This window comes from Engraulis encrasicolus, chromosome 13 (assembly GCF_034702125.1).
Source record: "Engraulis encrasicolus isolate BLACKSEA-1 chromosome 13, IST_EnEncr_1.0, whole genome shotgun sequence".
NCBI lineage: Eukaryota > Metazoa > Chordata > Actinopteri > Clupeiformes > Engraulidae > Engraulis > Engraulis encrasicolus.
This window is the reverse complement of record NC_085869.1, coordinates 14,648,044-14,672,849: the sequence shown is the minus strand read 5'-3', so window position 1 is coordinate 14,672,849 and position 24,806 is coordinate 14,648,044. Positions and strand designations below refer to the sequence as shown.

The following is a 24,806-nucleotide window of genomic DNA, read 5'->3' as shown; positions in this document are numbered from 1 at the left end:
AACAATGCATTGGAATTGATATCGTGTGTTTGCCTGGTTATTGTTGAACTGCTGCACACAGAAAACCTTCTCATGCATTGGCCTTTGTGAAGTAATTTTAATCGCCCCTGACAGTGTACGGCTGCACCACTACTGCACATTTAAGACACAATTGCCGCCATATCCTTCCACGGGAACAGACTAAAGTGCTTCTACAAACGCTAATGGCGGATATTCTATTCTGTACACACATACACTAATGGCTTTCCTTTTGCCTCTGCTCTCCACCTCTGGACAATGAAAGGTGTTCCTGACATGAAGACCGGACTGGGCACTGGGCAGAGAAGCTGCCTGGCACTAGCTTTGGCATGCCAGACTTGCTGGATGGTAATTGGCCAGGGCTGGATTAAGATGGCCTGAGGCCCCTTAGCTACATGTTGCTCTGGGCCCCCCCCCCAGAAGGCAAATTTTGTTACAAATGTACATTGACAGTGTCAGAATTACTAGCTAGGAATTAAGGATAACATGTCAACAGATACATTTCTTTTGGCCAATCAGGGCCCCCTGGGAGCTGTGGGCCCCGAGGCTGCAGCCATATCTAGCCTGTACATTAATCCAGCCCTGGTCATTACGTCACACAAAAGCTTGGCATCTGGATTACTCATCATCCATGGGTTGCCCGTGGGAACCGGTGTTTTAGGGACTTATGTTTACTGTAGGGCTGGCCCATCCCACACACAGACACTGTGGATGACTGTGCTGCCCACAAAGCCCACACATGCCAGAGCACTTGAACTAATAGGTTAAATAGAGAAAACAAAGCAAAATCAAGAGCCTGAATAAAAAAGAGACAGCACTTGTTCCTGTTTTTTTATCAGGAGAAAATGACTGCACTGAAAAGTCAGCAGCTTGGCCAAAGCTGTTTATCTGACATTGCATGTGACTGACTTTGCTTTTGCCACTTCTATCACTTTGACATACAAAGAAGACTCTCGTTTCTGTTTTGATGAATGGAAAACGGCATTAAACGTTATCCCACAGGCAAATACTGAGGCCGAATGGGGGTGCATGCCTTGTGCATTTATCCTGTCACTTCACATACCGTACCGGCCATATAGACTGCAACCACCCAATCACAGTCATAGGTCTACATACGGTACATTCATGAAGTCCATTCCTGCTTTGAAGTATTAGGTCTGTAATCAGATGAAAGGGTTACATTAACTTTACCCTGCAGTGACGTGACATCACCTAATTAAGTCCAAGAAGGAGGTGTTTGCATCCATTTGCAATCTGGGGTCTGTTTGAATTTGCAGAGGCTGTTCCATGCATGTGCCTGTTCTTTCTTTTTAAGCAAAAAGTGCAATCTCCAGAAATAGTGACATTTCTGCATGATTTGCCTGTTTTTTTAAAGTTTGCTCCTCCTGGGTTCAAGTACTTTTTTCAGCACCTGCAGTCAGTCACGTTCCCTGCCTGATGTGTGGTGTTTAGGGTGGCTTGCGGGCCAGTGACACCTGAGAAGGTGCGTGTGTGTGCTCTGGGACACCTGTCGTCTGTGACTGTCCCTGAAGCACATGTCATATCGTATTCAGAAAGGCGTGCTGTCCTTCACCTGGGAGAGGAAAAACATTTCCCTGTTGGGACCCACAGCACGGATCCTGTTCTAAATATCCGCTGCTTATCTTTGGGTGTTTTTGATGGTTAGTTGTTGTTGATGCTAATGCACGGGACTGAATTTTGTCTACAATGAATGCAGTATGTTTATCATTATTATCTTTGTATTGCATTTAATTTCATTTTAATTTACCAATTATTGGATATACAGTAGTAGACAGATTGTAGACAGTTTGATTGACTTGAGTTTGAACCATATGAATTTAAAGGGGTATGCCACTATTTTGGGGCTTAATACAGTTAAAATCGTTGGCCAGGGTTTATAAAGGTGGTAAAGTGTCTTATTTTTCATGTAAGCCGTTGTCTTGCTTTAAGACAAGTTAAAAGAGGGGGCATGTCGCTAAGCTAGTGAAAGTCAATGGATCCGTGTAGCATAGTGGCACACTCCTTTAAGGCTGAATCTGAATGCCACCCATTAGCTATTCACATGATAATCAAGACTTATAATATGTTTAATGAGTCATCTATCATAAAGGGAAAAAACCCAAAGACTCGCAGGTTTACAGAAAAGCCCACCATGATTAATTCCCAACAGAAGACAACAAACCGAGCTATCACTTTACGTATCAGCGTTGCAGCTTGTTTTTGTTCTCAAGGGTGCATTCGTTTTATCGTGTCAACACAGAATCGCTAATAGCATTACTTTCTCCTGATGGCAGTCTGTAAGGCACGTTGTGGTAAATATTGTATTTTGTCGCGCGAGAGTGTCAACAGTCTGGCTGAGGCGATAAGTCCCATAAATACAATTGCAGGACGTGAAATGGCAGGCCAGGACTGCTGAGGAGGTGGCGGGTGGGGCGTATGTGTGTGTGTGTGTGTGTGTGTGGGGGGGGGGGGTGCACTGCACAGCACACGGCCTACAGTGGTGGTGGTGGACCCGGCCCTGAATAGGAAAACAGCCCCCCCCCCCCCCCCCCCTCATATCTCCATATCTCAAAATGCTGCTGCAGAGGAACTTGCAAAGCATGGGGCACAAACATCCTGTGCGCTGAGGGGAGGGGAGGATGTTGACAGCATGCAAGTTTTGCCTAGAGATAATGGAACTTAGTGGAGCACAGCACAGCAGAGGGGGAGAGTCGGGCAGTGTTGCCAGATTGGGCGGTTATCCGCCCAATTGGGCTACTTGGGATGGCCGTCTGCGGGTAAAAACGGGAAAAATTGGCCCATTTGGCGTTTTTTTTTCGGCAGTTTTGTGCCCATAGAAATCAATGCTATTTGTTGAAATTGGGCGGAATTTAGTGCATTTTGGCGGTTTTTGAGAACCTTTTGGGGGGGATTTGATCAGACACATCTGGCAACACTGGAGTCAGGGCTGGCCGGGCCGGGACGCCTCCATTCTAGCAGCAGTTCAAGGAATCCCACTCCAGTGTTTTTTTAAAGAAAGACTGTGTGAAGTGACGGCAAAAGCAGCTGTGCTGTCTCACTATTTTCATTATTCGAATGCAATGTTACCTTTAATAAAACATGAATTCCAAATAGTGCAAATTGTAAATGAGTTATAATGTAGTATAGATGAAGAAAACTTACACAGTCCACTAGACAAGATTACTTGGGATTGAGTATGTGAGAAATGGATTGTGAATACATTTTAATAAGGAGTAATGTGAAGTATAATTAATGCAAACATGTATACATTCATGCAAATGTACACTAATGTGTGCAATGTATGAATACCCCTTTAATGTAAACGGCTTGTTGTAACTGGGATTCTCTTCTTAAGTTAAATGCTCCTCAAGTGCAGGCGTAGCACTTGTGGTGATTATGCGGGGCTGGAGTTGCCATGATCTGGCGCTATGCAGAAAAATGTAGCCTACATTAATGTAAATGTATGCAAATGTGCATATGTCTAATATAAAATGGAAATCTTACTAATGCAATGGCTTCTGATGTAAGCAAGTTTCCCTGTAAACGTTCCTCGACTGCTGCTGTAGTGCTTATAAAACCGATTGTGTGTATGTGTGTGCGTGCGTGCGTGCGTGCGTGCGCGCGCGTGTGTGTGTGTGTGCGCGCGCGCGCGTGTGAGTGTGTGTGTGTGTGTGCGCGCGCGCGCGTGTGAGTGTGTGTGTGTGTGTGTGTGTGTGTGTGGGGGGGGTTCAGGATGTAAAGCTGGAGCTGTCATGAGCAGGCACTTACGGCGGTTTCCTTTGAGGTCTCTCGTTAAACGCCACCGCTGCTAATTAGGGGCCGCAAACTGTTTTGCTGCTAACGGACTGGGTTGAAAGCTGCCATGCTCACAGTAATTATAAACGAGATGGTCTCCGGGGTTGACTTGGCTGAGGCAGAGTTTTCCTGCAGAATACTCACTCACAGTGTGTGTGCGTGTGCGTGTGCGTGTGTGTGAGAGAGAGAGAGAGAGAGAGAGAGAGAGAGAGAGAGAGAGAGAGAGTGTGTCTGTGTCTGTGTGTGTGTGTGTGTGTGTGTCTGTGTGTGTGGAGGGGGCCGTGTTAGTGTATGTGGACTTGCTTCTTGCATCTCACAGAGAGGAGAGAGAGAGACAAGAGAGAAGTCATTAAAATAATGGCCGTTTTAATGGGGGCTCGTTATAGCTATGGGAATCTGCTTTTTTGACAGTTATGGCTTTATCAATGCAGTATTTCTCTCTCTCTCTCTCTCTCTCTCTCTCTCTCTCTCTCTCTCTCTCTCTCTCTCTCTCTCTCTCTTTCTCGTGTCTGATGTTACATCATCATCATCATCATGGCTAGACAAAGGCACTTGTGTGCGCTCTTCATCTTCAGTCTAATCTGCGATAACATCCATTACTTCATAGTAATGTCATCCTAGCGAAGCAGCCTCTCTTTTCCTCGATGCCGTATTTGTGTAAATCTGTTTTTTAAACATAAAAGGGTACACTAACAAACAAACAATGCAAAGGCACAGTCTCATCTGTTTCCAGTTGAAGTGTTGCCATAACATTTTCTCAGTTCCAGTTTCTCTGGAGGAGTGTAGTGTGGGGGCCTGTGAGGCCGACTCCTCTGGCCAAGAGCTGGCAGTCAGCCATAGACTGTACTCCCCACCCAGGGCTTGAGTAAGATGGCCTAGGCTACAGGTTGCTGTAGGGCCCCCCGAGGTCAAACTTCGTGACAAATTTACGAAGACATTGTCATAATTGCGAGCAAGGAATTAAGAATAACGTCTACCAACACTACAGATTAATTTTTCACTGTTTTGTGACAATTCTGCAATTTTTCACTTTTGGCCAATTAGGGGGCCCACTGGCTGGTGGGGGCCCCTAGGCTGCAGCCATATCTATGCTTATCCTGTGCTTTAATCAGGCCCTGTCCCCAACCACAAACCACCACCACGACCACCCCCCAGGTTTCCCCTTGCTGATTTTACAAGCCCCCTGATCCTACCCCCCTCCCCTCCACTCCACCCCAACATCTTGTTCCTCAAAACAGGGGTTCCCAAAATTTTCCATGATAACACCCCCCCCTCCCCATATACCAGTAGATTCCAGCCAAGGTCCATGGGTCGTGCTATACTATTTTTTCTGTGCACCCCCTTTCACGACCATAGCCTATATATAGTAGCCTATGTGTGTGTCTGTCAGTGTCCCATTGACATAAATAAAATAACTGTAATGTTCATAGATGCAATAGATTATTATGCAGTCTTTAACTAATGGGAATATTGTATAGCTTATTGAGGTTAATTCATTAACCTTCCACAGACCCACTAGTGGCCCCAAAGGGGACGCTGGCCCCCACTTTGACAGAAAGGAGTTGTGGAGTAGATCACAGTGTCAGTCTTCACAGTTTCACAATTGAGAAATTGACTGAATAATTGGTTTGATCCCGAATGTGTTGGTGTTATAAGCCTCCTGATCCTACGCCTTTACACCCCCCGTCAACCCCAACACCAACCTCCTTCACCCCTTCTCCTGTAGAGCACATCACTCTCTTTTTCAGCCTTCACATTGGCGAATTTGATGAACTCTCTTTGGTTTGATTCTGAAGGTCTTAATAATCTATGTTGTATCAAAGTGATATAGAATCCTCATAATGCACACGGTTCCACCAGAGGAAAAGGCTAGGCTAGGCTACTGGTTGTAAAATCTAACTACTATACTACCCTAACTAGTAAACTACCATAGTGCTACACTCCTGAAGTCTAAAGTGATGCATTGCTAAATAATTTAGTAACATTATTTGATTTTTCTTATGCTGGTAATAACAAACTTATTACAGGAGGGGCTTCTTCTCTCCCGCATAAGGTTTTACAGTGAGTGTGCACTGTATCACTGTATACCGTTTTTTTTTTTTTTTTTTGGTCAGTCTTCTTTAGGTAAGGCAATTTTATTTGTATAGCACATTTCATACACAGACACAGTTGAATGTGCTTCACAAAAATAAAAGTACAGGAATAAAAATCGAAGAAAATTAAATCCTTAAAATCAAAAGTTAAAAGTATTAAATAATAAGGTAATTAATATAATATAATAACAAGAAAATTAAAACATTAAATAATTAAAGTTGTTGCGAAGTGAAAGATATACAGATGGCTCTCCTAAACCTTCGGACTCTCCACAGAGCTCCTGGAGGGGGAAACGATTATGTTTCTCTGAAGAATTTCATTGAGTATGCACTATGTAACTTAATAGTGCTTTGGCGCTGCCAAATGTTCGCTGCAGGAGGTTTCAAAACCCTGCTTGTCATTGCCTTGTGCTTTGACATGATCTGTCCCAAATGGACCTTCATGCCCCACGTGTTTCACAAAAATGTACTCTCACATTTCAACTGATTTCATACAGATTGCATAATTTGATTAAAACTAGTGTGCAAAATGTGTTTGGAGTGTGTGTGCATGTGTGTGTGAGAGAGTGTGTGCGAGCCTTTATATGTGTGTGTCTGTGCATGCATGTACTCGTGTGTGTGTGTGTGTGTGTGTGTGTGTGTGTGTGTGTGTGTGTGTGTGTGTGTGTGTGTGTGTGTGTGTGTGTGTGTGTGTGTGTGTGTGTGTGTGTGTGTGTGTGTGTGTCTGTGTCTGTGTCTGTGTCTGCATGCGTGGATGCACACGTGCGTGTGCATGTTTGTACTGTATGTGTGTGTTTTTTGGGACTGTAGTATATACTGAAGTTGTAGTGGAAAGTATTCAGTGCTAGGCGAGGCGAGGACACTGTCAGCGTGTGTCATGTCTGGCGCTCCGGATGCGATGTAGCAGGCAGCAGCAGAGCTGCCATATCCCTGCAGGCTGTTTTTTAAGGAGCGTTTTTCACATTACAGCACCACTGGCTACAGACTGCATGGTGTCCGAGCACATAGCTCAACCTTCCGTGACGCTGGTAGGCACCTACATACAGTACACAGCAAATAAAATGCAACGCAGTGTTGTTTCAACACTTAGAGAGTACTCTGGGACTAAATACACTCTAGAAGATGTTAAATTGACTCTGTAAGTGTTGACTTAGCACTGCAGACTTTACTGTGTACTTACCTGCAGCTGTGCTTGCCTGCTGCTAGTTGCTGCTATTAATGTAGTGTGAGTGGAGATGGCCAGAGGAGTGTGGACTCAGGTTCCTCCCTCTCCCACAGGAGGCAAACACACACATCTCGTTTAGACAGTCCTCGGGAAATAGGCCGAAAGAGAATGTGGCTGTGGTGCAGTTATGCGATGTACTGTGTGCACTGTGTGCACACCACGTAATGAGACAGGAGACCTCTGAAGGTGTGTGGATCGGAATGGTGTTTTTTTATTGAGCTCTCTTTTTTTCCCCGTAGGTTTCTTGGAGGTGAACAGAGGATTACTACTGCTGAAGATGCCAAAGAGGAAGATGGATCCCACCTGCATGGTCTACGTGATCCTGCTCTGCTCTCTGTCCGAGGTAAATCTTATCTCATATCTGTTTCTTCCAAATTTAGGCTACATGACGCTTCCATAACTAACTTACCGGTATGTGTGTATAATCTGCACGTAACTGTTGTTCACCACCATCATTAATCTGTACACATTGCTCAGCCCAGATGCATACCACTACTTGCAGTAGCTGCACATACTTTATTTTGTTAATATCCTTACAGTATCTACGTCTACTTCTCTACTTACAATAGCTTTAAATGACTGCATTAATTCTGCAAATACTGCATTTATCGCCAAATACCGGGACTGCACATTCTATAGGCTCGTCTCCCTTTTGCACTTACTCCGTATCCTTACATGTGTCATGACATAAAGTTGAAATTAATTGAATACAGTCTAATATAATCCACAAAGTCATTTGCTGTGTGGTTTGGTAGGAGAGGTGTTTTGTCCTAGCCTGGGGACGCCATCCTATGTACTCCACCCAAAGATTTTGGAGTCAACAGTCGGCTTTTCGCCCAGGCTAGTTTTGTCCTCCAGGAGAGGGAAAAGAGAAGAGTTTCTATGGATTCATAAATCAGTGTTTTATTATAATCTAATTCTGTTTGTTCCACTTGTATATCTTTCACTTGAGTTTATAGCAGACTCGAGAATAGTTTGTCATTCTGTTGATAGTTACGGATGTTTTATGGAAGTACTGGGAACAAGAATGATTACGGTACGGAGCAGAGCTGATGTTCGGTCCCTCCCTCGTGATTCCAGGAAGCAGTGGGGGAAGCTCAAGGTCAAATGGTCGTTAGGTGTCACAGCATCCAGTTTAACACCAGACAGCTGTTCCGCTCCCCATGTCTGTCTGTCTGTCTAGGGGTATATTTCCCTCAGATTGAAATGTTTGGTAAACACAGTTGTGTTTTTTAGTCGCAAAGAGGGCTAAAATTAGATGGATGGTTTATTGTTACCACATGTGTTCCTGTGTGTGTTAGAAAAAAAGGAATAGTTAAATGATGTGAAAATGACTTGACAGTTATTATCTGTCTTGTACATGGCTGTATACATTACTTTCCCCCTGACATCATATCCCTATATACAGTATACTGTGCAATATTAACATCTTAAGTTTCCACATAGACTTAATTACCCTATCCCTAAACATACAGTGCCCTCCATAATTATTGGCACCCCTGGTTGAGATGTGTTTTTTAGCTTCCAATTATTTTATTTTTTTTCTAAATAATATGGGACCTTAATGGAAAAAAAGAGAAAAATCCAACCTTCAATACAAGTGCATTTATTCAGTGGGGAAAAAATCCCACATAAAGACATAATTATTTGACATCAAATAATGTGTGTCACAATTATTAGCACCCCTGGTGTTAATATTTTGTACAAACCCCTTTTGCCAACAAAACAGCACCTAATCTTCTCCTATAATGTTTCACAAGATGGGAAAAGACAGAAAGAGGGATCTTCAGCCATTCCTCTTTGCAGAATCTCTCTAAATCATCCAGAGACCTGGGTCCTCTCCTCTGTACTCTCCTCTTCAGCTCACCCCACAGGTTCTCAATGGGGTTGAGGTCAGGGGACTGAGATGGCCATGGAAGGAGCTTGATTTTGTGTCTGGTGAACCATTTCTGTGTAGATTTGGCCATATGTTTAGGGTCATTGTCTTGCTGAAAGACCCAGTGACGACCCAGCTTCAGCTTTCGGGCAGAGGGCAACAGATTTTCATTTGAAATGTCCTGGTATTTCAAAGCATTCATGATGCCATGCACCCTAACAAGGTTCCCAGGGCCTTTGGAAGCGAAACAGCCCCACAGCATCACTGACCCACCCCCATACTTCACAGTGGGTATGAGGTGCTTTTCAGCATACTCATCTTTTTGTTACGCCAGACCCACTTAGAGTGTTTGTTGCCAAAAAGCTCAATCTTGGTCTCATCTGACCAAAGCACACGGTCCCAGTTGAAGCCCCAATACCGCTTGGCGAACTCCAGACGCTTGCGTTTATGATTGTGAGTGAGGAAAGGTTTTCTCCGTGCATGCCTCCCAAACAGCTTGTTGGTGTGTAGACAGCGCCTGATGGTTGATTTGGAGACTTTGTGACCCCAGGATGATACCATTTGTTGTAATTCTGTAACAGTGAGCTTTGGAGATCTTTTGATTTCTCTTACCATCCTCCTCACTGTGCGTGGTGGCAAAATAAACTTGGGTCCTCGTCCAGGCTTGTTTACCACTGTTCCAGTTGTTTTGAACTTCTTAATTATTCCTCTCACAGTGGATATGGGCAGCTGCAGTTGAGTGGCAATCTTCTTGTAGCCTCTGCCTGACCTGTGAAGGTCGACGCACATCTGCCTCACTTGTATGCTGTGTTCCTTTGTCTTTCCCATGTTTAAGAGTGGATAAGAGAAATGGCCTCGGTGTCACGTCATATTTATACCCCAGGGAAACAGGAAGTGATGAATTACTAATTAAATGTTCCTACATACTCTGGTAAACTTTGTAAACTACTGTAGAAATGACAGAAATGCTTCAATTATATTTATTTCCTGGGAATTGTTAAGGGTGCCAATAATTGTGGAACAGGTGATTTAATGAAAAATAATTATTTTTTAGTCAGGGATTTTTTTATTTTCTTACAATTCATTTGAGTTGAAGGTTACATTTTCCTACAATTTTCAGTGTGACAGTATTCTTCTGCAATAAACACTGAATTTATTTTAAGGCTTTTAACACATCTCAACCAGGGGTGCCAATAATTATGGAGGGCACTGTACTGTATATACACAGTCGGTTCTACCCATAGACAGACTAGGCAATTGCCTAGGGCCCTGCAAGATGTGCACCGTGTAAGGGCCCACCACAGCCAAAGCCATGGTAAATAGCAACAAACATCATTCCATGGGCCGCCACGTCTATATTTGCCAAGGGCCCCCGAATGGGTTGAACCGTCACGGCATACACTACATACATCGCAACATTTGTTAGTTCATACTGTATCCCTGTATCTCAGATTACCATACTTCTTAATTCGTATCCCTATGTATTCGCTATGTATACATTACACATGCATACAGCATGTGTGGACTGAGTCCATTATTTGTAATTGTTTTAAATGATTTGTTATTTTTTAATGCAATTTTGTAACTTGCTGCCACTTGGCCAGGGCGCCCATGTGAAAGAGATTTGTAATGTCAACAGGTTTATTTTCCTGGTAATATAAAGGTTAAATAATAATAATTAAAAACCTTAAATGATCATACAGTATATCCTTGTTCACATCACAGATGCCCTGAATCCAGAGGTAGCCATCATCAGCCGAAAAATATATACGCTGGACATCAACATTTCCCTAATTTGTGTGCTCATACCGTAGGCCTATCCCTGTACCTCAGATGACCACATTTCTTTATTCATTACACATGTACACATCTTAAATGACCATATCTCCAGCACTGTGTACTGCGGCCATCCCTTAGTCCAACGGTAGTCATCATCAGCCAAAGAACATATGAGGAGTTTATTTGCAAAACGGTGTATTTCCATTTTGTAGAATGTTGGGAAATTCACATTTTTGTATTTGGCATTCCATTGCATTGCATTGCGAAATGCATTTTATATTGGTTGAAAAAGTATGTTCTCAAACTATTTGAATTCACACATAGGTGATAGGACCTCTGAACAGTCATTTTCAATAATAAAATGCAAAAGTCAAAAATGGTGAATACACCGTTTTACAGATAAACTCCTCATATACACTACATCTCTATACATATACTATACAGTGCGAATGTGCACATCTTAAATTACCGAATATCTTTGTTCACATCCCAGAATTTTGTGGCAGCTAGCCCTGAGTCCAACGGTACCCATCATCTCCCGAAAAAACATATACATTACACATCTATACATACCGTAGATTGCACACGTACCGTACACATCTTAAAATGACCGTATTTCCTTGTTCACATCCCAGATGTTTGTCACAGCCAGCCCTGAGTCCATCATCCACCGAAAAACATATACACTACACATCTATACACGCTGTACATTGCACACGTACCGTACACATCTTAAATGATTTGTTCACATCCCAGATGTTTGTCGCTGACAGCCCTGAGTTCAACGGTAGTCATCATCAGCCAAAAAACATGTACACTACACATCTATACATACTATACATACATTGCACACGTACCGTACACATCTTAAATGACCATATTTCTTTGTTCACATCCCAGATGTTTGCCGCAGCCAGTCCCGAGTCCAACGGTACCCATCACCAGACGACCCATCATGTGTACCACCAGATGAGTGTCACCAGGAACAAGATCGTGACGGCCCAGTTCGAGTGCTACCAGAGGATCCTGAAGGATACTAGCCAGAGGAAAGGTATGGCCAATTACCGTACCAGCCCACCTATTTTGGGGATCAGCTTTTTTTGTTTTGGACAGTGTATTGTACAGTAGGTGCAGGCTGGACATAGTTTTTTGTTTGTTTCAGCAAAAAAGAAAACGCTAAATGGGACATCTTTTTTTATGGCAATTTTGTTGTTTTTGGCCGTTTTTGCTTCAGGGGCAAAAAAAACCCAGCAGCAAATAGGACATCTCGCAATGAAAGATAATATCTTCTTTGTTGTGTTTTTAAAGTATTTTTTTTAGTTGTGGTCATCAAAACAGCTTAATACAGTAGGTCTTAATAAAAAAAGAAAAAGTCCCTGCTTGCTTCAGAGTTTGTGCAAGCAGGCTCGAGTTTACTCTTCAACTCCTCTGAGAGCGTCTTGGCACCCGGAGGAAGGCTTTGGACATTCTGCAATCATCTCATTAAGACAGGAAAACATTTGGGGATTCAGTTTTTCCTGGCTTCTAAAAACAAACAGATTGCACACAACACAAGCAGGTTGTTGTGAAATGTCCTATCTCTGGTCGCCAGGGGGTAAAATAAATGTGAAAAACAAGTGTAGAGCGTAGAAGGTCAGAATATTTCATGTTTTTTTTACTCATGATATTAAAAATGTATTTACAGTAACATCTGCCTAGAGCAGTGGTTCCCAAACTTGTTTTCCTTGTGCACCCTCTTGTACATTTCAATGTGGTTCGCGCACCCCCTTGGTGTACTTATGGCCACTCAAACATGGCTTCACAGCACAAATCATTGCATCATTTATACAGAGCCATTTAGGGAAACCTCATTTACAATAGACTTGATGTTTCTTCAAGCATACAATGCACCATACTATTAAAACCTACTTAATGTACATTAATACAGCATGAAAGCACATATCTGCTATTCAACTCGCGCACCCCCTTGGGGCAGGCCACGCACCCCCAGGAGTGCACGCACCCCAGTTTGGGAAACCCTGCCCTAGAGGAATGAAAATTTAGTTTAGGTTATCTAAACAAGACATTTTTCGTGAACACTCCATGTAAGTTACTGTACAAGTGAATCTGATGAGCACATACTGTAAGTCACCTTAAGTAACCTCAATAGACAATGCGCTGTTCTTTTTAGTAGATTATTTATGATAGAACAGTGAAAGATTTGACAGGAAACGAGTAGGGAGAGAGAGATGGGGAAGGTTCGGCAAAGGACTTGGGCCGGAATCGAACCCGGGTCGCCGGCATGCCGGTGAGCTGTTCCAAAAATGGGCACATTAATACTAAGGCTAGACAAGGCTTACCGAGATGCAGTATGATTGTTCCAATTTGCTCTTTGTGTCAAAAGATTTAGTGTTCCCTCCCTGCAGAGTTAGACACGATCAAACTGCATTAGAGATATCAGAGAAGAGAACACATACCAGACAGACTGCTTTGCTGATTAGACTGTTATGCAGTCCAAATCTCTTTTCCCTAAATACCACCTATTTTACATGAAAACCAAAGCTGATGCCGAAACGAAGTGTGTCACAGCCTATAACGTCTCTGTTGAAACATCTACACTACATCATAACAGCATTGCTACTGTATGACATTACTGATGGAATTCAGTAACAGATTAAGAAGTGGTCATTTCCATATCGTAACAACAGCCATTCTTCCTTCTTTCCTTCTTTATTTCCCTCCTCCTATCTTTCTTTCATTCCTTGTTTCTTTCTTTCTTTCTTTCTTTCTTTCTTTCTTTCCTTCCTTCCTTCCTTCCTTCCTTCCTTCCTTCCTTCCTTCCTTCCTTCCTTCTTTCTTTCTTTCTTTCTTTCTTTCTTTCCTTCCTTCCTTCCTTCCTTCCTTCCTTCCTTCCTTCCTTCCTTCCTTCTTTCTTTCTTTCTTTCTTTCTTTCTTTCTTTCTTTCTTTCTTTCTTTCTTTCTTTCTTTCTTTCTTTCTTTCTTTCTTTCTTTCTTCCTTCCTTCCTTCCTTCCTTCCTTCTTTCATTCTTTCTTATATCCTCTCATCCTTTCTCGTGCTTGTGTCTCGCTTGGCTGGGCAGCTGGTCCGGGATGCAACAAGACGTGGGATGGCTGGCTGTGCTGGGACGAGACGGAGGCGGGGGTCACCTCTGAGCAGCACTGCCCCGACTACTTTGTGGACTTCGACCCCAATGGTGAGACTTGAAGAGTAGCGTGCTGATCCACTTGGGCACGTTATTCACCCGGCATGAACCCAGCCAGCTTCAAGGGCAGACACAGCAGTTTTGACTGTTCTTCTCTGTGACATTTTCTTTTTCCATTGTTTATTATTTTGTTTATACGTTAACTTATGTCCTGTGGTACAGTAAGTAAATAATGTTGCACAGTGCTACACTGTGACTAATTGCTCTACGACGTAATGGGAACAGTAAGTAACAGGAAATATAACATGTAACTTTCTGTTTACATATTTTAGCTGTAAGATCATCTTAAAATCGTCTGCTAAGCCCAACAGTTGTTAAACAATGCATAACTAAAGAGCTGAACATCCTTTGAAGAAAAAAAAACATTTTTTCATATTAGGCGTCTTGTATCAACTTCAAATGCAGTAATGCTTTTAATGTTGGGAGCATATCCAGTATGCAATTAAATATGTTTTATACTTGATGTTTACATGTTAACTTGTTTTACTATGTTTTGTAAACAGAAATGGCCGTCAAGATCTGCACAGAAAGTGGCCAATGGTTTCTGCATCCAGCCAGCAACAGGACTTGGTCCAACTACACCAGATGCAACGAACATACCAAGGAGGGCAGAATAGTATGTTGGGCAGTCACACCATTTCATTTCTTAATTTCAGACAAGCATAAAAAACCCAGACTGTTTTCAACTGTACGGTCTTTCTTCATCAGGGTGTGGTTTAACCATGACATGGTGAAGGCCATACGGCTGAAATTAAGTTTTTAAGCGTATTAAATTTTATTTGGTTTATAAATAACTTAATACCTTGACTCTGAGGCGAGCGCTTTGTATTAATTTGTTGAAGTTAAGCCCTAAGGAAATAACCAGATCCACCTCTTCTATCTGGAGGAAATAAATTGCAAGCCTAGCTATCTTCTTTTTGTCAATTAATTTCTTATTGTGTTCTCCTCTCATACTTATATAATATTAAAATCTGTCAACTCTTGTGTTGGCTGTTGGTTTGAATGTGCTTTGTCTCTTCTCTTATTATGTTTCAGACTGCCCAGAACCTGTTGTACTTGGCTTTAATAGGACATGGCCTGTCTTTAACTGCCCTCTTCATTTCGCTGGGCATATTTTTCCATTTCAAGTAAGTGAAACGTGACTTGCATAATAACTCGTTAACATGCACATTATATCACAGGCGACATTATCGCCATAACCATCTATGCCAAGATGCTTTGAGATTCATTTCTTGTTTTCTGTTTTTTTAGGAGCTTAAGTTGCCAGAGGATCACGCTGCACAAACATCTTTTTTTCTCCTTCGTTCTGAACTCAATAGTCACTATCATTTGGTTCACCGCCGTGGTAAGCAACCAGGAGTTAGTCCAGAAAAATCCGGTAAGTGAAGAATAATTGCAGTAAAAAAATGCAATGACTCAAACTGACATTTAAACTATTTAAACTATTATATTGAAACAGACTATAAAATATATTGTGTCTATGGGAGTGGATTCACATTGTTTTATTGTGTCACATTTTTCTCTTTCTTTCAGACCAGCTGCAAAGTGTCTCAGTTTATCCACCTGTACCTCTTTGGCTGTAACTACTTCTGGATGCTATGCGAGGGAATCTATCTTCACACGCTCATAGTGGTGGCTGTTTTCGCCGAAAAGCAGCACTTGATGTGGTACTACCTGCTCGGCTGGGGTACGTAATGACTTATCAACGTCCGACAATAACTAGGTCCCCAAAGAAATACTAGTTTGCCTTTGCGGTGTGCCATGTTTGCATTCCTATCTGTCTGTGTGTCTCAGGTTTCCCTTTCGTGCCGGCGACCATACACGCCATAGCCCGTAGCTACTACTACAATGACAAGTAAGTCTGTGAAAGCTTGTAAAAATGTACTCTGAATAAAATACTATGTGGTCTACGGTATCTGTGATCTGAATGTGACTTGTTGATCTGACAGCACTGATAGCGACATAGCCTAGTCGTTGGGAGAGAGTCATAGACTGTGTCTTTATTTTTGATGTTAACTCCAGTAAATCTGCATGGCTGATCCTGTATTCAGCGTGTGTATCTCTGGCAGTCAGTCCCTCCCACGGCAATCTGCAGCCTGCTTCTTGTGATTGAATCATTCAGATGGTGGCACATTTGAATGAATACGCAGCTGAGCTTGAGCTTGAGCTGAGAGCGGCAGGGAAGGGCGGGCTGCCATCTGACATGAAAGAAACAAAGAAACAAAAGTTAATCAGTGGTGATGAGCGGGAGATAGAAATAGAGTTGGCGAAATGTGAGATAACCCAAAGGTCCAACTATTTGCACCTGTTGGAAAATTGTGGACCACTCTCAAAGATTACATGAAAGAGGAATGTTGGCAGAGTGAAGATGAGATGACAAGACATTACATTATAAAGTAAAAAAACAAAACAAATGGTGCAAGTAATCAAAATTGCTGCTGAAAAACTCATTACAATGTGTTCCCTTATTCATGTGACATCATGTCACACATGTCAAACAATGAAATTGAATAGTATCTGGATGGAAGATATGGAAGTCAGGAAAGTTGTTTTTCCACAGAGCACATGTCTAGCATCTTTCACAGCTTCTCTATACAAGAGTGCATCACAACCAGAGAGAGAGGTTCCATTGGCCCATTGTTTTCCGGGTTCTATTATTGCCTGGGGGAGGGGGGGAAATCCCCCTTTAGGCAGACCTAAGGACTGTTCTATTCAATGTAGGAGCATTATGACACGCCCCTTTAAGCAGACCGGAACCTGGTCATGTTAGGTGCCCATATCAACCTATTATGTTGGCATATCTCTACATACTTAAAGAATCTCTGTCACAGCTGTCCTTCTAGGCATATCTCTTGGATAGCTATACCGAAGCAGATGCCTGGCAAACAGTGGTGTAGTCTACGTAGAACGCGGGTATACGGAGTATACCCACTTCTAAATTTCAGGGGTTTCAGTATACCCACTTAAAATGGATTGATCCATTATTTTGAATAGCAAAAATATATACAGTATACCCACTTCAAAAAATGCTCAAATATACAGTATACCTACCATAAAAAAGTAGACTACACCACTGCTGGCAAACAATGCACAGGCACCACTTCACAAATGTCATGTAATAGTAACATATACATAACACATCTAAAAACACATATTTGGGTTCAGTAGTCTATAATAGCACACACAGTGAACCATCATGCTTCAACAAAAGAGTTTAAATGTGGAGTTCCCCTGTAGAGACAAATTTTGATGAAAATGATGGCAGCAACACAACAGATGTTTTTATTTTAGGATATTCTGTATTCAGTTATAGTAGCATTACAGTAAATCCTCATTAGGCACAATTCCCACTTAAAGGACGTTTGATGCTCTCAAATATTTACAACAAATCCGGCAATGTGTTGAATGTGAGTGCTGTAAGAGGCTTATTCAGATCCCACTGGTATTAAGGCAATTAGCATAGGCTACAGGAGCTGTGCTTTGGGACTACGCTCAATAAATGTTCTCGCTCCTCTCCTTTTCTCCCCTCTCTCTCTCTCTCTCTCTCTCTCTCTCTCTCTCTCTCTCTCTATCTCTCTCTCTTGCTCTCTCTCTCTCTCTCTCTCCTTCTCTCTCTCTCCTCTCTCTCGTTATCTCTCTTGTTCTCTCGTTCTCTCTCTCTCTCTCTCTCTCTCTCTCTCTCTCATTCACAGCTGCTGGATCAGTTCGAATACATCGCTACTATATATTATTCACGGTCCCATTTGTGCAGCCTTACTGGTAAGCCAACACTGTTTCTTTCATTTTACACTTTTTTCCCTTCTGGTAAGCCAACACATTTCTTTTGTTTTTTTGCCCATACAATCTGTTGAGGAAAGCTTTCCTGCAAATTTTATGAATGACTTCAGGCAAATTGGCAAAAAATAAATGTTCTCTCTCCATCCTTCCTTATATATATTGTGCATGAACATAATATAAATACAAACTGAAACGTTTTATTCTGTCTTTATTTTAACCCGTTTACAATTTTATTTTACTCCTGTGGGCTGGATGCAAAAAAATAGCCTACGGTGCTTCCTCAGAGCCCACAGCATTGCACAGCAGTGAGAACATGTTCCACTTCCCATTACCAGAGTAGGTCATTGGAGGGTTCAACACATCCAGCCAGTCCATTTGCACATTTCACGGTAGTGACACTAACACTTGGAGGGGTGCAACTAGAAACTCTGGGTGGCCATTGACAGGAAAATCGTTTTTAGCCCCTCTCCACACCCCACATCCATGGGTGCCGCTGGGGGGGGAGGTGTTACAGATTCTAAGGGTCCAAGCACTGAGCACCAAGCAGTGTCCAAGCACCCTCCTTAAGGGGGCCCAAAATTAAAATCTTTCATGGGGCCCAAAATTTCTGGCAGCGCCCCTACCCACGTTCTAGTGTTCTCTGGGCCACTGTGAAGCTCAGCAAGCCTTACATAAGCAGCGCGCTCTCCACTCCTGGGAGACATGGCTTCAGTTGCCCTCAGTGCGATATTGAAATTTCAGAGACAATTTCAGAGAATTTTGTAGGGCTGTGTGTGTGCTGTGAAGTGGGGCGTGTAATCACTTTGACTGTCTGACTGACTTTTAGTTTCTTGCCGTATGTCAAGTCAACCTGTGTCTTCATGTGAAGCTTTAGACTTTGTGGAATTATTCTATCTCCCCCCCAACTCCACTTAACCCCGCCCATAACCATACAGAGTAAAGGCTTTTTTCCACTGCTGGTTTTCTCGTAGGTGTTGGAGCTCTGAGACCACTAACATTCACTTGAACACCCCCCACATCAGGAATCTTTAATGCTTATACCAACACGTACCGTAACCGGTGTCCTCTCACCTCTCCCCCTGACCGTCTGGAAGACATGATACGGTCCCCACACATTGCTGCCTGATGGACACATCCATCTTCCCCAATCGCCCCATGTGTGATGGGGTGAAATGCAGGGGTTGGATTTCAGTGTGTGTCTGCCGCTGTGATGGGAGGTGTGTGATCACTTTGGCTGGTCTTCACTTTCCTGACATACTATACGTATTGTATTTCAGGTGAAGCTCTGAGAACAGAAACCGGGAATGAAGCGAACAGGACAGCACTCTTCAGATTTTTCTTTCTTCATCTTCAGATTTTTCTTTCTTTATTAGACGAATAAAGACAGAAAAAATCTGAAGAGTGCTGTCTTTCGCTTCATTCCCTCATCTATGTTTTATGTGGGATTCAGCGCCCAGTTAAGAACTGTGTAAATTACTAGGCTATAGTGTGAGCGCGTCTCCTCCACTGAACAAGAATAAGAAAACACCTCATCATCCCTTCAGCAGGACTCCGGAATGCTTAAAGCAGCATGGAGCGAAGGGGAGTAGAGTTGCCCAGCCAGGACTTGAACCTAGACCTTCTGGGGTAGTAAACTGGGGCTCTGACCGCTACACCACAGAGCCAGGCTCGTTGGCGTGATACTCAGAACACACTCACAACCCTGCCCGATGGTCACTCCATCACACAGCACTTGCGTAACTGTCTCTGCTTTTAACCACCCGGGAGACATTACTCAGTTGTCTGCAGCACGATACGTTCCCAACACAGTGCTCCCTTGGTGCCTCTATGACTTCCTGAAAACTGCTGCCTGAAATGCCCGAAACCGCTGCCCAAAATGTCACCATATTAAAGGAACAGTCCACCCTTTTTTGATTTTCACATGTTTGCTGTATTTCCAAGTGTTATTCATGAATGAATGTGCATACAACTTTCCTCTCAGTGTTTTCAGGACTTGGATTTATTGGTATCAGAATTATTAGCATACATTTAATTATGTTTTGTTTGGTCCCATAGGCTTGCATCGGTACACTTAATATGGCTATAATATGGCTTAATATGGCCATACTGTTAAACTAGGAAAGGCAAACAGATAGAATCCTACACATTCTCATATTTTTCTAGGGCTTAACCACATACATGTATGAGCAATTTCTCGACATGAGGTGGACTGTTCCTTAAAATAACAGAAACGGGAGCCTGGTGTGTGGCCTTCATTTTCAGTTTTCATGTGGCTCTGCTACTCCTGAATCAACCCATCACATTGTGTGTGTGTGTAATCACTTTGGCCGACTGTCACTTTTCCCACTATTTTTCAGGTGAACCTGTTCTTCCTGCTGAACATCGTGCGGGTGCTGATCACCAAGCTGAAGGTGACGCACCAGGCGGAGTCCAGCCTGTACATGAAGGCGGTGCGGGCCACCCTCATCCTGGTGCCCCTGCTGGGCATCCAGTACGTGCTGCTGCCCTACAAGCCCCAGGGGCGCGTGGCCTCCGAGATCTACGACTACATCATGCACATCCTCATGAACTACCAGGTACGTGGGCCAGGTTAAACAAACAACAACAGACCGAGGTTAGGATTTTGCTTCTGTAGTACTTTGAGATCTATGATTGCATCATGCATATCCTCATGAACTACCAGGTACGTGGGCCAGGGTAACCCATTTTAGCCTAAGGCACCTGCAACAAAGGGTGCTGAATGCCTGAGCCCTTTTTAAGAAAAGCTGCCCTCAGCCCATAAACACCTAAATATCTCAGCTGAAGCACATTAAAAAATATGCACTACGTTGCATTTAAATGTGTTCATTCATCTCAGACAAGCAGAGATTTGTAATTAAGTTGTCTCATATCTCATGAGCCTGAATGTTACGTAATGCAGCTCCAGGCACCAGGGCCAATGATACGCATCAATGGGTTAAACAAACTACTCCCGAGGAATTTACCACTGTAGCACTTTGAGATATACAGTATGACTGCATCATGTACGCACATCCTTGTGAACTATCAGGTACGCATACTACAAGTTGAGCAAATTGTGAAACTACCAAGGTTAGACATTTATTACCACAGTAGTGTAAGATCCACGGGCCATCATCTGCTAACTAATCTCATGAAGTCAGATTTTTGTGACAGTCATGGGTAAGTGGTTAGGGCTTCAGACTTGTAGCCCAAAGGTTGCCAGGCAGTTCGACTCCTGACCCGCCAGGTTGGTGGGGGGAGTAATTATCCAGTGCTCTCCCCCATCCTCCTCCATGACTGAAGTACTCTGAGCATGGTACTGTCCCACTGCACTGCTTCCTTGTGGCGCCATTGGCAATTTCGTTGTGTGCAGCGTTCACTTGTGTGCTGTGGAGTGCTGTGTCACAATGATAATGGGAGTTTCCCAGTTGGGCTTTCTTCTTTCTTCTTCTTGTGACATACACTACATCCATGTATGTAAATATGGTCTAGGATTATTTTTTTCTTTTCTTTTTTCCCCTCACAAACTCTTGGGTAGGTCTACGAGTTGAACAAGTCAGCAGTGTGTTTCTCAAACAACCTCATAGGTTAGCATTTTACTACCATAGGAGATCTTCAAATATATCGCACACATCCCTTTGAACTACCAGGAACTGAAGGCCCACAGGTTGAAGTGGTCAGCTTTTAATCACCTGTGCATTTCTTGTTAATTAGGTACAGGATCCAAAAATGTAAAACAGTAAAAGACAAATTAAATTCAGCACACTTTGTAGGAATTTTAGTTTTGGGGAAACATGCTCCAAGTTTTAATCGCAGCAAATACGGTGCAGGACTCAAAAAAGTTAAATCTTCACACCGGAAAATGCTCAAACTAATTCATTCAAATTTGGTTCTGTAGTGACGTTTCTAGCCCTCATAGCACCTTGATGATCTGAGGAAGCTGCGAGAGAGCTCAATGCGTCACTGCAAAAATAAAAAGGGAACTTTTAATGGGAGCTTTCTGGTGAGTGGATACTCATTTCCGCACCAGGTACTGTAGGTCTGTCTGAGAAGTGGATGAGTGGGAGTTAGTTCTCGTTATGGTGGTGACATTTTATTTGGCTCCTATTCCACCCACATTTCCGAGAATTTACTGTACAGGTGGTCCGCTTATAATTCCTTTTTCATTTTGTTTACAGTCCTGTTGTTGGCTTATCGCCTCAGTCAAATGTAGGCCCTAACCTCCTTGAATGACGCAGAGGTTCAGAAAGGCGTTTCATGATTTGTCTTATAATCTGTGTACAGGACAGTTGTAGTGGGTGTGAAAGGTCACAAGAAGTCTGGAATTCAATTGTAGCCTCTTAATGCACACTGTTCTACAATTGGAACCCTGCAATAGTTGTAAAAGACTTCACTAGAGAAGGTGGAAAAGTGAGAGCCTATATAATCTTCGGAACTACTCTACAATGACATTACAGAGAGCCTTTAGTAGGACATTATGACTGGGTCATTGTCATTCTGATGGCAAAATCAATAAAGACATGACTAATATTATAATTTTTAAGTTATTTTGGGGAGGAGTATGTGATCTGTTTGTCTACATGGCCTGGAGTTAGCCTGTTAGCACAATCGTTCCAATGTGAAAGACAGCATGGAATCTACAGTATCCCTCAGCGAGGGTTCCCGATCATGGTCTCCAATCAGAGAGCAGGGAGGCGTGGAAAGGCGATGACTGCAGTTTGTTCGAATAGATACAACTGACACGATAGGCTATGCGCTACATTCTGTATGGCAAATGATACATATTCATAACGCCCAATTAACAGCCGCTGTCAATCGTAAACCACACACTCCCTACGAGATTTACAGTAGGCATGTCTCCAGACCTTATCTCACTTGTGATAAGGCCTGTTGGTAACCAGGCAAGTCTGGAGTATGGCCCTACACCGATGCCTGTGGACCGCGAGAAGCCCATAGGACTGGAGCCCAGGGGCCACATGCGGCCCCGCCTCCTCACTCAGTGCGGCCCGCAGATAAAACATAATTAAAAATAATAATAATAATAATGGCCAGATTCTTTTTTTTAAGTTTTAAAACACACACTAGTGAATCAATCCATTGTAAATTTATTGCTGGCCAATAGAGTACACTCCTATTCCTCCCCAACAACATCGGCAGTCAGTAAGTAAACAACTGCACCTCTGAGCTGTGAGTTGCGTGGTTATATGGCCCTTCAATGGTGGCGATGAGAAAATGTGGCCCTCCTTATCATCGAAGTTGCCCATGCCCGCCAGAGGACCATCCATAATAATGTCCAAATAAAGTGTCACTGTTTGAATTTATGTCGGTGCACAATTTGACCTCAGCTGTTAAGGTCACCACATTGCTTAGGAAACTATTTTTTGCGCTGTGTGTACATGCAACTCATAACTTATGTCGCAAAGGCTCAGAAGGAATGGGAGTTCATTTGTTCATTTGTCTTGGGTTGTTGACTTTGTGATTTCACCAAGGTCTTCCACAAGAGGCTGTTTCACAAACCTTTTGAAACATGCAGTGTCTGGAGGAATGAATGTTTTTGCAGTCCTGCCAAAAAGCCCATTTTACTGCTATTTGTTTCTTTATTTAAAAAAAGAAAAGAAAACATGTCCATTACGAATTATATAAATTGTTGAATTGTTGAATCTGTCAAAGTGCTCTGCCTAGAGCTAACATTGTTAGGTGTTTATGTTGTTGTGTGGTGACACAAGTGCTGACAGTTTTGAATAACTGATTTTTTTAATAACTTTCCATTTCTGACAAAAAGGAAACGCTGCAGATTAACAGCCTGCATGCACCAGCAAAATAATGTTCTGTGCCTGTGACGTGACGACTTCCTCCAGTGACACTTTCTAGTTTTAATAAATAATCACTCAGTGAGACAGCGATTGAAAAGTGATTGAATGTTTAATTTATTTTGAAGTTTTGAGGTGAAGAATCTGTCACCAGTATCCTATTTTCTTGGAGTATTTAACAGTATTGATGAGATATTGTGGGGGGGGGTGGGGGTGGGTGTCAAGAATCTGCCAACTGAGTCCCATTTCCGTTGGTTGAGATGTAAGGAGTGAAGTAATCCTTCAGGAGACAGCAGGGGAAGGGAGATGGTGGTGGAGATGGCAGAGGAGATGGTGGTGGAGATGGGAGAGGAGATGGGAGAGGAGATGGGTTCTCTGCTATGGGAGAGGAGATGGGGGGGGAGATGGGTTCTCTACTCAGGAGATGCCTAGTGGAGATGGGAGAGGAGATGCCTGGTTCAGAGGGTGGAGATGGGAGAGGAGATATGTGGTGGAGATGGGAGAGGAGATGGGTCCTCTACTCGGAAGATTCAGAGCAACAGGAGCAGACAAGCTGTTTGATCACAGCCAGCACTGTCACCACTCCAAAAACCAGCTGGAGACTTGAGACACTTCGGCTTTGGTCTGTGTGTGTGTGTGTGTGTGTGTGTGTGTGTGTGTGTGTGTGTGTGTGTGTGTGTGTGTGTGTGTGTGTGTGTGTGTGTGTGTGTGTGTGTGTGTGTGTGTGTGTGTGTGTGTGTGTGCGTGCGTGCTTGTGTGTATGCGTATGTGTATGTAAGCAGGCGTGCGTGTGCATGTGTGAGTGTCTGTGTGAGTGTGTGTGTGTGCGCGCGTGTTCGCCAGCTGACATATTGTCAATAGCGCAGCTCGTGAACAAGCGGCTTGTGTCACGGAAATATGCATACCACTGGATCCACACCACCTCCGTGCATGCCAACTGCCACATGCTTCATGTGACAGACATGTGTTTTGTGCCATGATGGTGGCCCATGGGCCTGAGTCTGTGTGTGTGTGTGTGTATGTGTGTTCTTGTGCATGTGTGTGTGCATGCATGTATGTGTGCGTGCGTGTCTGTGTGTCTCTTTTTGGATGCATGATGAGCTGGGACGTAAATCAGTGGTCCTTGTGATGATAAAATATACAGTAGCCTACAGAGGATTAAAAATATTCTGAAGGGGCTGTCAAAATCTGATCGTCAAGGCAAAGGAAAGGACTGGTGATCGCCTATGG

The 24,806-nt window shown here is 43.1% G+C and overlaps 1 protein-coding gene across 1 annotated transcript in view; it reads left to right on the top strand.

The window, feature by feature from the left end:
* The window catches only part of calcrla (calcitonin receptor-like a), a 48,745-nt gene that overhangs the window by 15,436 nt on the left and 8,503 nt on the right, over positions 1 to 24,806 (top strand). Inside the window, exons 2-11 of the mRNA XM_063213229.1 lie at positions 7,371 to 7,474; positions 11,687 to 11,837; positions 13,867 to 13,980; positions 14,493 to 14,605; positions 15,025 to 15,116; positions 15,241 to 15,367; positions 15,523 to 15,676; positions 15,784 to 15,844; positions 17,682 to 17,748; positions 20,124 to 20,342. Of these exons, the coding sequence (XP_063069299.1) occupies positions 7,409 to 7,474; positions 11,687 to 11,837; positions 13,867 to 13,980; positions 14,493 to 14,605; positions 15,025 to 15,116; positions 15,241 to 15,367; positions 15,523 to 15,676; positions 15,784 to 15,844; positions 17,682 to 17,748; positions 20,124 to 20,342 (1,164 nt within the window). The 5' untranslated portion in view covers positions 7,371 to 7,408. The remainder of the gene's footprint in view (positions 1 to 7,370; positions 7,475 to 11,686; positions 11,838 to 13,866; positions 13,981 to 14,492; positions 14,606 to 15,024; positions 15,117 to 15,240; positions 15,368 to 15,522; positions 15,677 to 15,783; positions 15,845 to 17,681; positions 17,749 to 20,123; positions 20,343 to 24,806) is intronic.